General features: G+C 50.2%; 1 protein-coding gene across 6 annotated transcripts in view; it reads left to right on the top strand.

Annotated features, from left to right (window-relative positions):
- enox2 (ecto-NOX disulfide-thiol exchanger 2) overlaps window positions 1–4,858 on the top strand; it is a 154,994-nt gene extending 150,136 nt beyond the window's left edge. For 5 of the 6 annotated variants that reach the window (XM_035536030.2, XM_035536031.2, XM_081712988.1 and 2 more), the window contains 4 exons: window positions 1–45; window positions 640–745; window positions 2,585–2,670; window positions 4,228–4,858. The exon at window positions 1–45 is cut by the window's left edge and continues 6 nt beyond it. In XM_035536030.2, the coding sequence (XP_035391923.1) occupies window positions 1–45; window positions 640–745; window positions 2,585–2,670; window positions 4,228–4,359 (369 nt within the window). In that variant the 3' untranslated portion in view covers window positions 4,360–4,858. Of the gene's footprint in view, window positions 46–639; window positions 746–2,584; window positions 2,671–3,347; window positions 3,398–4,227 lie in introns of all 6 variants that reach the window. The other variant, XM_081712987.1, reaches the window with a different exon arrangement.
- The last annotated feature ends 7,801 nt before the right edge of the window (window positions 4,859–12,659 follow it).

Here is a 12,659-nt window from a genome sequence, read left to right on the forward strand (position 1 = left end):
AGGCAGGATGACAGAGGCGGTGATGAAAGCTCGAATCTCGCCAGCGTAAGTGAGAGAGCGTGCCTCCTTATCTCCACCTGCTAGCCCCTCCCCTCCACCCCCTTACCCACCTCTCCTCCTGTCATTCCTCCATTCCTGCCTCTATCGTTCTCTCCATCTCTCTCGAGTCGTGTCTCCTTCCAGGCTCCCAAGTGGCCTGTCCAACTCCCGTTTCTGTCTCCTCCTCCTGTCCTCCTCCTTCACGCCTTGCCCCCGCCTCCTTCCCGTTCTCCAGCCAATGACACACCATCGAGCAGCAGAACGGAGGGAGGGGGGTGAGCTGTGTCCACCACAGTATAAATCACACCGACACGTCGGGGCGAGGGGGTGGTGGCGCCCCCCGGTGTCTCTTCGCGGAGGCGTGGCCAGCACAGGCTCGGGGGAGGCCGTGACCCCCGCGCATCTTTTCACTCCCCGGAGTCTGCAAATGGACACACGCCCACACGAGTCCCGTTCCGTCATCCCGTCCAAGGCGGTCCGGTCGCCTCCCTCGCCCTCGTGCTTTTCCATCCCAGCTGTTGCCCCGCCCACCCTGCTGCTCCGCCCCCTGAGTGACGCATGTGAGTGACGTTGGCCGCGTGTTCTTCTCCCCACCTGCAGGAGGCGCCAGCGTCGGCGGTGGTGTCCTGCAGCCAGGAGAAGGAGAGCCTGCCAGAGAAGGGACCACCCAGCCCAGTGAAGTCTGAAAGGGAGGCTCTGCTCGTGGGTACGTGGGTGTGTATGTGTGCATGTGTATCTGTGTGTATGCGCGTGTGTGTGTATCTGTGTGGGTGTGTGCGTGCGTGTGTGAGTGTTTGTGGGTGTGGGGGTGTGTGTGTGTGTGTCCCTAGTTGCATCCTTTGCAACAGTTGCATTCTTTTGTGCCTGCACAATAACGTCGTCCTTAGAGGTGATTGCTTAGCTTTGCGTCAGCGGCTCATTTGTTTGTATTTGGGGATGTGTGGGTGTGTGTAGGTGTGTGTGCGCATGCGCGTGCATGCGTATGTGTGTCTGTGTGTGTGTGTGTGTGTGTGTGCGTGTCTGTGTGTGTGTCCGCGTGTCCGTGTGTGTGTGTGTCCGCATGTGTGTGTGTGTCCGCGTGTGTGTCCGCGCGTGTGTGTGTGTGTGTGTGTGTGCATGCGTGTGTGTCCGCGTGTTTGTGTGGGTGTGTGTGTGGGTGTGCGCGCGTGTGAGTGTGGGTGTGCGCGCGCGTGTGGGTGTGGGTGTTTGGGTGTGCGCGCCCGTGTTTGTGTGGGTGTGTGTGTGGGTGTGCGCGCACGTGTTTGTGGGTGTGTGTGTGTTTGGGTGTGCGCGTGCGTGTTTGTGTGGGTGTGGGTGTGGGTGTTTGGGTGTGCGCGCGCGTGTTTGTGTGGGTGTGGGTGTGGGTGTTTGGGTGTGCGCGCGCGTGTTTGTGTGGGTGTGGGTGTGGGTGTTTGGGTGTGCGCGTGCGTGTTTGTGTGGGTGTGTGTCGCTGGACAGAGTCAGCTGTTGTGTTGTCATGTCAGCTCAGCTGGTTAAAAGTAGTTAATGGCCCTGTTCTTGCATGTTCCTGTCTATGAGGACAGTCACCCACTGAATATCCCCCCCTCCCTCTCTCGCCGTCTCTCTCTCTCTCCCTTTCCACCCTCTCTCTCTCTGCCCCTCCCCCTTTCTCTCTCTCTCTCTCTCTCTCTCTCTCTCTCTCTCTCTCTCTCTCTCTCTGTCAGTCTTGTTTTAACTGATGTCTTGTTTGGAAATGAGGAAGTGAAGGAAACCGAGAGGACCCATTTCCTGCTCCTAGACGGAATTTATTCCACACAAGGAGTCACACCCAACCTCCATTTATTTTCATCTGAGTTACAGCACGCGGGTCTTTCTCTGACCTCAGCCCTCCTCAGTAGTGAATGTTCACTAGGCGCTGTGTCGGTCTGTCCACCTCTTAGTAGTATCGATCCCCTCCCAGCACCTGCTCAGACATGCCTGCTGGATCTGATTGTCGTGTAGCTCCGCCTACAAGGGGTGGGACTATGGATCGATGGGCGCATAACTGCGGTAGCCACGGCAACGGCACCACCACACGCTAATGAGTAATGCATGGGCCTCATCTTCACTCCATTATGACTAAAGGGGACATCGACTATCCAGGACGTGCTCCGCCGGGCAGAGGGGGACGTGGGTTGTCCTTGCGGGGCTCCTGTCTCTGGGACGGTCCGGGGCGACGGGACCGGAAGCAGGCAGGGTGCGAGAGAGCTAACGGAGTGTTATTGTTGTGGCTGATTTTAGCATCGAGCTGATGAAAAGCCCTGATTACTGAGAGCGCCGTCGAAGGGGCAATGAGGCACTCGTATGCACAGCTGGAGGGTGGGGTATGGGGCACCGTCTGAAGCACGCAGGGCGGCGTTTCAAATCATCAGTGTCTGGAGACACCAAGCCTCTCCAGGCTTGTCGACTTCTGGTCTAATCGCACGCGAGAAGCATCTGATCTGGGTGGTGGGTGTGGAGGGGCTCCGCTAGTGGTGGTGTGTTGTCAACGCCGATGCGTCCAGTGACGTGATCTGGTCTGTGTCTCTGTGTCTTCTCCACACAGGAATCATCTCAACGTTCCTTCACGTGCACCCATTCGGGGCCAGCATCGAATACATCTGCTCCTACTTACAGCGCCTGGACACCAAGGTACCCACCCCCCAAAACACCCCTTCAACCCTTTACATGTCATATTTAGCAAACACTCCCGTCTAGAGCGACTCTGTAGCCTGGAACACATATTCTCTAAACACAGCTACAGCTCCCTGAGGATCACACATACGTCCTCTAATATCCGTTGTGCCAGACCGTAGCCAGAATGAGCTCTCTGCACAGGTCCAGGGGGCGTGGCTGAAGGATGGGTAATAGACAGGTCCAGGGGGCGTGGCTGAGGGGTGGGTAATAGTGAGTGTGGGTAAGAGTGTCGGGCAGGGAGCCACACCCCCCAGGAATGACCTGGCCTGTCAGATGCAATCAGACTCTTCTGAACTCATCCACACAGTGAAATCAAATCCAGAGCTCAAGACAGCTGGGTAAAGACTTAATGCGCCCCCCCCCACACACACACACACACACACACACACACACACACACTTCACAGAGGGTTTGCTGCCGATCATCCTGGCATCCCACTGGAGAGTAAATACCGCACCCATTATGCATATGGAGCTCCTACAGTGGGTAGAGCCGTCATGCCAGGCTGGATCCCACACGTTCATATACACATTCATAATTAGATATGTTCTCTCTCTTTCTCTCTCCCTCTCTTACTTTTCTCTTCTCCACATCCTGTCTTGTTGTGATGGTTGCCTTGCTTATTGTAAAAGCCCCTTAAATCCCTGACCGTGAAACAGTGTGTAATGTCACCTTGCCCTCGGTAATGTCACGTGGCCTGGTCAGGCCTCCCTCCTCCGGCCCACTAAAATATCCCTCATATGCCACTCTCAGTCTCTCTCTCCCTCTCACAGCTGTGGAGGTTCTCCCACACACACACACACACACACACACTTCTCACACACTTTTTCAGCCCTCAAGCTTATCAGCAGAAGCCACGGTCACCAGCAGAATACACTGATGAAGCCTCAACAGCATAGCGTTCCCGTCTCCTGCTCTGCCTTCATCCTGGGCCTGTGATTAGTGTTTAAGAACGGCCAAAGTCATGTGATTACTTCTATAGAATGGGCAGAGTCATATGATTAGGGTTTTAGAATGGCCAAAGTCATGTGATTAGTTCTATAGAATGGGCAGAGTCATGTGATTAGTGCTATAGAATGGGCAGAGTCATGTGATTAGTGCTGTAGAATGGGCAGAGTCATGTGATTAGTGCTGTAGAATGGGCAGAGTCATGTGATTAGTGCTATAGAATGGGCAGAGTCATGTGATTAGTGCTGTAGAATGGGCAGAGTCATGTGATTAGTGCTGTAGAATGGGCAGAGTCATGTGATTAGTGCTGTAGAATGGGCAGAGTCATGTGATTAGTGCTGTAGAATGGGCAGAGTCATGTGATTAGTGCTGTAGAATGAGCAAAGCACTGTTATCAGTAGTCTGGAACAGCTGAATCGCTGTGATTAGTATTCAGTAACGACTCAAGCCGTGTGATTAGTGTCTCAGAACCACCTAACCCACACGTAGGCCGCAGCACGTGACCACACCAGGACGCCTGATGTGAAAAGCTGCGCTGTTTTGTCATTGCTCTCCTCCACCCAGATCAGCACGACGGAGGTGGAGACGCTGCTGGCGCGGCTACCCTGCACCTTCAGACAGGAGCTGACGGGCGTGGGCGCCAGCCTGGAGAAGCGCTGGAAGTTCTGCGGCTTTGAGGGAATCAAGACGGCGTAGGGACGTGCCGCACGGGTTTGGCCCACAGAGAGGAGGCCAAACGCCAGCTCCCTCCATGCCCGAGGAGCTCCGGGGAACCGGTGCAACTCAGAGAGGAGCGCCAGCCCTCAGGCCGGCCGGACGCAGCCTCTGGTGCACGAGCGCTTTAAAACTGAGTGAATGCACGGACACGTGTGTGTAAGTGTGTGTGTGCGTGCCATGTGGATAGACTGTCTCAAGTCTCTCATACACAACAGCTGTGGCCCGCCGTGCCGCGGGGACTGCACTCATCAGGACAGATCAGGCTGAACTGGGGACAAAACTCAACATCCTTTTCCCTTTTTTTCTCTCATTTTACTCTTGATTTTTAAAGAAAAAGATAAAGGAAATGAATATATTTCTGTTTCTTTCTGTATAGGTTGCTAACAGCTATGTAGAATGTTTTTGTTCATATCAACTCTGTAAATGTTTGAATAACTTGCTATTTTTAAATAAAAAAAGTCTGAGGAAATCCTACAAATCAAGGCAGTTTCAGTCGCACATCTACCACTTGGAGCACTGTATGCAAATCAGTGTGCTGTTCAGAGGATCATTTTTTCTCTCCTCTCCTCTCCTCTCCTCTCCTCTCCTCTCCTCTCCTCTCCTCTCCTCTCTTCTCTTCTCTTCTCCTCTCCTCTCCTCTCTTCTCTTCTCCTCTCCACTCCTCTCTTCCCTTCTCTTCTCTTCTCCTCTCCTCTCCTCTCTTCTCCTCTTCTTTCTTTCTTTCCTTCTCTCTTTGATCTGACTTTTGCTCACATGTGTGTTGAGAGTGTACCAAACCTTCACTGGCTGCCACATTTGTTATTTTGGTTGGCTGGTTATTTACTTGTTTGGTTATGGGTTTTTTTTCCTCCTAATGTCCTGAACTAATGTCTGATTAATGTCCTGCTTGTCTTTTGTGTGTTTGAGCTTTTATGTTCATACTGGATTGTTTGTCATCTTTATTACTGACACATCTTGCTTCACAACTTGATGGGTCAGGGCGTGACACAGTAAAACAGGACGGGGCATGACAGTGGAACAGGGCGGGGCATAACAGGGCAGGAGGGGTAGTAGAGGCCCGCTGTATGTCAGGGTAAGCTCTGCTAACAGCCTCTGTTTTGTCCCACACCCAAGCCCTCGTCAGCACTCATGGGGCCTCTGGGTCCTCACATCCACCTCCGCCTCCACCTTGTGTGGGTGATATGGTCCAACCCTTCCATACACCCAAAGGAAGGCAGCTGCAACACCTATAGGAGTGAGGCCAAGTGTGATGTTTGTTGGGTTTGAGGGAGGACAGCGTGTTGTGTTTGACCGGGAACACGTGTGTTGGAGCGAGGACGTGTGTCGTGTGTTGGATCGGTGATCCGGCTGTTGTGTTGGAATGAAGACACGTGTGTTGTTTTCAATCGAGGACATGTGCTTTGTTGGAGCGAGGACACGTGTGTTGTCGATCAAGGACACGTTGCATTGGAGCGAGGACACGTGTGTTGTTTTCAATCAAGGACACAGGTATTTTTTCTGATCAAGGACCCACATGTTGTTTTCGATCCAGATCACGCTTGTTGCATTGTCCTTGCTCCTTTTTCCATCCTATTGCTTTGGCTGAACAGACGCCCCGTGGACCGATGTCCTCACAGAGTGGACGAGAGCATGGACTCTGTCCTGTACGTCTCGCTGCGAGTGACAGATGATGGCACTCCTCTTGCCAAGGGGCACAGAGACGCTCCAGAACACCATTATTTAAGTCCAGCGGCAGCTGCCTTGTCTCAACTGTCATCGCACTCTCACTCACTCTAATTATCACTCTCTCTAGTCTCTCCATCTTTTTCTCTGTCTCTCTTTCACTCGGTCCCTGTCTTCTGTGTGTTGTTTGTGATTCCGAGTGTCGGAAGAGTCTTTTCTTTTCCTGAGCATCACACAGAGCTGTAAACATGGACTAATTAGATCTCACTGCGTTCCCCTTGAGATGTGTTTTCCGTTTGGTGTTGTACACCCGGTTCAGCACCGCCAGGACTTCCCTCATTAATTCCGTGCGAGGCAGACGTGGGTTCCGCCTTGTTCACGCGGGCTGTGGTTTCTCCGGGTGAGGCTGCTCTGAGAGGCCACAGCCTGGTTTTTGCCTGAGGTGATTTAGAGAACTTCTCTCCTCAAGCCCCTGCAGGTCACACCCTAATTCCCTCACTTACAGTTCGAGCGCCTGTGCATGCTGAGGGCTTTCTGTCCGCTTAGGTAACGGAGAGAGAGCCCAGTAGACATGTAATCCTCCCCCAGCAAACCAGATTTTTCTTATAATCTTAAAATTTGAGGCATTTCAGATCATCTTGTGTTTACCTGGACATTCGTGAACAGCACCCCTCCTGGGTGATTGGAAGAGACAACAGTGATTGGCTAATAGTTCTTTCTGTGTGTGTGTGTGTGTGTGTGTGTGTGTGTGTGTGTGCGAACATTGTTCTTTTTACCCCTCAGACTGAAATCTCCTCATTCCTCTTCACGTAGTCAGAGCCTATGATGAAAAACGCCCGTCTGTTTAAGGCTGTACCCGGAGGGGTTGTGGACACTCGCCACTTTCATAGTAATGTATCACTGACAACAGATTGGTGCCAAAGCATTGCAGCACACTCGCATCTGTAGCAGTTCAAGAGCTCCCCCTGTTGGCCGGCGAGGGCGGTGCTGAGAGTATCCATGTGTGCCTCGTCTTTTATGCAAACCAGTAGCAGCGATTCATACTGAAAGTCCTTCTATGGCTCTGACATTAGGAGCTCTGTCGTTCCATTGGCCCGGGAGGCGTTGCTTAGAACGTTCATTTGTGCATGTGCAAAGATGTGTGAAATCCACATTTGCTCCAGGACATGTGCGGCCCGTACGGAGTAGGCCTCCCGAGACTTAACCCAGCAGATTCCCACAAGAGAGTCCAAGGGGAAGACTCGTACTCTGGTCCAGTTAAACCTTGCCCTCTCCACAGCAGGCATGCCCCGTCACACCCTGTCACGCCCCGTCACACCCCTGGTCCTTTAGTTTAGAAGGAACTTTGTGAGCCTTCAAGGTGGGCACGTGAACCCAAGGTTTGTTTATTACCCTTGCTGAAATATCAACCTAGTCCTCCCAAGGATATCTTCGTCTTATTTGCTGTGGTCTCTTGCAGAAACACCTTAAGCACCATTCAAATCGTCATCGAGACCTCATCTACGGACTACGCTATTAGATCTGCGTGGTGCTGGCAGACAAAAGTTTGTTGATCACTAGACCTTCTCCCCGAAACACTACACTTTTTTTTTCCCTTTTTTTGTTATTGAAATACCACCTATCTTTTACCACATACTTCAGCCTAAAAAACACCTCACATTATTAAGAACGTGGGTAGCATATGTTAAAGGCAAGTTCGGATGTTTACGACGAGGCGACAGTTCATCTTGTGTTCACTAAACATACTCACAGAATAACACACACACTCCTCAACCATGGCACACAAAACCTTTGAGCGAAGCTGACTGGCACTATCACCTCTGCCACACGCTCTGTACCACGGTCGCCATCGCCTTCTCCCCATCTGTCTCTGATGAGTTTTGATTACCGACCGCGTTTCCCAACAAATGATCTGGAGGGTGTGTGGATGCCAAATACTCCATGACCGCATAAGAGCTCCTGGTGAATGCTCAGATGACTCGTTGCTAGGGCAAGCCGTCGTTACGGTGGCCCCTTGTTAAAGCGACCCTCGCGTCCATGTGTTTCGTCTGCCATGAAAACATCGGAAGTGACATCCCTGTCGGAGGTGACATCCCAACATCCCTGTTGATGTGGGGAATGTAATTGCATTAACACAATACGCTCACCCACCCCTTTATTAGAAAGGTCTGGTAGGTGTAAGTTTTGAAGCCTGTGGCCGCCTGGTAGCGTCCGTGCGTCTTGTGTTAGCCGTCCTCTACCCCTTAATCAGGTTCTGACCACAGTATCACTGAGAGGTTCGAGGCAGGTTGTCTAATAAAGTGGCTGAGTGCGCCGTGGGAGTGAATCTCCCGTGTTTCTCCTGACTGACGTGTCTGAATGAACGGAGCAAAAAGCAATTTGGAGAAAGTGAGATCCAGCCTGCAGCTGGCTGGGTGTGACTTCCTCGAGATATTGCCAATCTCTTCGGCTGCGTGAGAAATCTGTGGGCTTGAGCCGGAGCTTACGTTGGCCCCCCATCCTGTGCAGCCGCCCACAGCCTGGAGGCTAGCGGCAGCTGAGACCCGTGAGCCCCGGGCCGATGGTGGGGGGATGAAGGGATGAGCTGAGCTCCTGGAGCATGGAACAGCACGGGGCCTGTGGCTTTGGCACCACCTTCCCACCTACCCCCGCCCCCTACCCCCGCCCCCCAGCCAGAGAAGTCATCCGCCCTGCCCTCAGGGCCCTCTCGTAATGAGGCAGATCAGCAGTATGGATCCTTGTTCTCCCATCATCATTCCTCTATCACTCTTTAACTCATTGCCTGACATTATCGCTCCCTCACTCTCGGTCTAGTCGTTTCTCTTTCTCCACACTCTTTTGTTCTTCTGACTTTTTCTTTTGTTTTCTCTCTTTTGCTCCTCTTCTATTTTCTCATCTCTCTCTCTCTCCGTTTCTCTCTCTTCCCTCGTCTCCTCTCTCTTCTTCATCTTCCTTCACCATGGAAACCCAGCAGGATATGTGGTGTGTATGGTTGCGGTCCAACCATCAGGCACCGTGTATCACGTATCTGGCTGGAAATTGATAGGAACGTTCAGATTCAGGTCATTGATCGCCTGCATTCAGCAAATTTCCCAGCTCAGTAAAGTGAGACCACTTAAATGATTTTCCAGCCAGTTTATGTACGGCCCCTGGCGGGCACTTGGGTGTGTCATCAAGGCAGAAGATGAACTCAGAGCTACAGCAGGATGGGGGCGGAGCCACAGCTGGATGGGGCGGATCCACAGCAGGAAGGAGCGGAGCTCTCTTATCTCACCCAGATAAGAGACTGTGTGGTCCCCCTTTGCACTACAGGGCACCGCGCAGGACACACAAGCTGATCGGCAGTGGGTGGAGGTATTCACATTCTTCACAGTGTACTACTGCAACACAGTGCAGTTTGTACACGATGCAGCTGCGTGTGGTCACCTGTTCTTCAACGTACAGGCTCTGTTCTTCTGTGACCTCACTGCAAACCTCCGTTATGTCCTTGACACTCCCTGACATGACGCATATACTGTGATGAAGGCCAGCGTGTGCACTGGAGTGTTACAGTATGTCAAAACTTTGCATCCTTGGGCCAGTCATGGTCTTCAGCTTCAGGTCAGACTACAGCGTTGACTAGTTACTGTGTGTCAGCAGAGGTCACTACAGCCCCGTTTTGGGGAAAAAATTTTAAAAAAATAAATGATGTGCCTCATAACAAACACATGGCCAGCGCCACTCTGAATCAAAATGTAATGTAGGATTTATCCACATAACATGCACATATTAGCTGTGCTATGACTCTTCCTTCTCTAATATCATTATGTTGTATTTTTAAGAGACTGCAATATCAAAGCCAAACTTACAGTTTTGTATTTGTTTGAAACTGAAACTAAGGCCCTTTTGTATTGTACCTGGGTGGGGTCCTCAGCAGAATATGGATTGTGCACTCACCAGCCACATTATTAGGTCCATTAGTACTGGGCTTGACTCCCTTTTGCCTTCAGAACTGCCTTATTTTTTCATGGCTTAAATTCAACCAGGTGCTGAAAATATGAATCAGAGTTTTAATCCATACTGACATGATAACACCACACAGCTGCTGCATGTTCAAGAAACTAGTTAGAGAAGATTTAAGACTTTATCCTGTTGGGAGGAACCATCAGAGGATGGGTACACTGTGGTCATAAAGGGATGGACATTGTTAGCCTCAGTACGCAGCTAGGCTGTCATGCTTAAACGGTACTCAGCTAGGCTGTGGCGTTTAAACGATACTAAGCTAGGCTGTGGTGTTTAAATGATGCACAGCTGGTATTAAGGGGCCAAGAAAATGTCCCCCACACCATTACATCACCACCAGCCTGAACCGTTGATACAAGGCAGGATGGATCCACTCTTTCATGTTGATTATACCAAATTCTGACCAGAAATCGAGAGTCATCAGACCAGGCAACATTTTTCCAGTCTTCTGCTGTCCAATTTTTGGTGATTCAAGGTTCAACGTGTTGTGCATTCAGAGATGCTCTTCTGTACACCTCAGCTGTAACAAGAGGTTATGTGAGTTACTGTTGCCTTTCTTTCAGCTCAAACCAGTCTGGCCATTCTCCTCTGACCTCTGGTGTCAACAAGGCATTTTCGCCCAGAGAACCACCACACAATGGACAGCTTCTATTTTCTCTGTAAACCCTTGTGGGTTGTGTGTGAAAATCCCAGTAGTTCAGAAGTTCAGTAGATCAGCAGTTTCTGAAACACTCAGACCAGCCCATGCCAGCTATGCGACATTTATAGTCTCTTAAATCACCTTTCATCCCCATTCTGATGGCAGTTGCTGCAATGTGATTGGCTGACTTAGATATATGAGCTGTATGAGGTGTACCAGGTGTACCTAATAAAGTGGGCGATGTGTGTGTGTGTGTGTGTGTGTGTGTGTGTGTGTGTGTGTGTGTAGACATGTACAATTACACAATATATTTTTGTAAATTTATATGAAAAAACGTTTTCTGTTGGTACATCTAATGAATTAATTTGTAAGATAAAACCTTTCCCAAATTTTATTTCTCTAGGAAATAAATTTATGCATAATCCATTAGATTAAAACTCCTTTATTACTATTAAAACCATGCATTCAGTCAGGTGTGTCCAAACTTCTTACTGTACGCTTCACCACATGAGAGCTGTTGGCTGGAGAGATGTTGGTGGCAGACTACTGAACCCAGCAGGGACACTGTGACATGGGGAAAAGCCCAGCAACAATGCTATATGTGGTGCACAGTTATCGGCACAACACCTGCACGGCACAACACCTGAGCTGCACCACACCTGCATGGCACAACACCTGAGCTGCACAACACCTGAGCTGCACAACACCTGCACGGCACAACACCTGAGCTGCACCACACCTGCATGGCACAACACCTGAGCTGCACAACACCTGAGCTGCACAACACCTGCATGGCACAACACCTGAGCAGCACAACACCTGAGCAGCACAACACCTGAGCAGCACAACACCCGAGCAGCACAACACCTGCATGGCACAACACCTGCATGGCACAATACCTGAGCAGCACAACACCTGCATGGCACAACACCTGCATGGCACAACACCTGAGCAGCACAGCACAACACCTGAGCAGCACAGCACAACACCTGAGCAGCACAGCACCTGAGCAGCACAGCACCTGAGCAGCACAACACCTGAGCAGCACAACACCTGCCTCCATGTCAGTGTCACTGCTGGAGAATGTTGAGAATTTGGTTGTCCACCCAAAATAAGGGCCAGCCAGAAACTGAGCAGTTATGAAGGCTGAAATTTGTGAACAGACACAGCCGGGTTGTAGCCTGTATTTGTACAGCTTTCAAAAGCACCTATAAGATAAATATACCTGATAAAGTTCCCTGTGAGTGTAGGTGCAAATTGGGTGTTTCTAATAAAGTGAGAGGAAAGTGTGTAGAACCTCTGTAGCTCAAGGGGTAAACAACAGACTAGAATTGAACACATGGATATTAAAAACAGTAGTAAATTGGGGCACCTTTGCTTTGGGGTGGATCTTCCTGGAATTCTGTAACACAACCATGTTTGAACAGATTGGAATAGATGTATCGATGCTATGGTTGCGTATTTTCTATCTATTTTTATAATAATGTGGTAAGCACAAAAAAAAAAGACTTCCAAGGTCACTTTCTAGGGGCTAAGTTTCATGCACAAGCTTTAGGCTAAGGGTAGATCAGTGTTAAATTTGGTTTTGTGGGTCATGGTTTTTTTTTTCTCTCATATTCTTGTCAGTGGCTTTCAGCATTAAAACATTCAAACACTGTAGCTTCTTCCCTCAAACACTTCCCCCCTCCTCCCTGCAGTGTAGTAAAAATTCTCTACCTTCCTGTGGTTTGTTTTTTTTAAGATATACACACTGGCCTCTCCACTAGGAACACCTGTGCAGTCCAAGTGACAGGAGAGTATTGAAATCATTCAGATATGGGTCAAGACCTTCAGCTAATGTTTGCATCAAACCTTAGATTGTTGGGTGGAAACGATCTTTGATTAACACCATCATGGTTGCTGGTGCCTGGTGGACTGGTTTAAGTATTTCAGAAACTGCTGGTCTCCTGGCGTTTTCATGCACAGGAGTCTCTAA

Source organism: Electrophorus electricus, chromosome 4 (assembly GCF_041902795.1).
Source record: "Electrophorus electricus isolate QZ-2024a chromosome 4, ASM4190279v1, whole genome shotgun sequence".
NCBI classification, from domain to species: Eukaryota; Metazoa; Chordata; class Actinopteri; order Gymnotiformes; family Gymnotidae; genus Electrophorus; species Electrophorus electricus.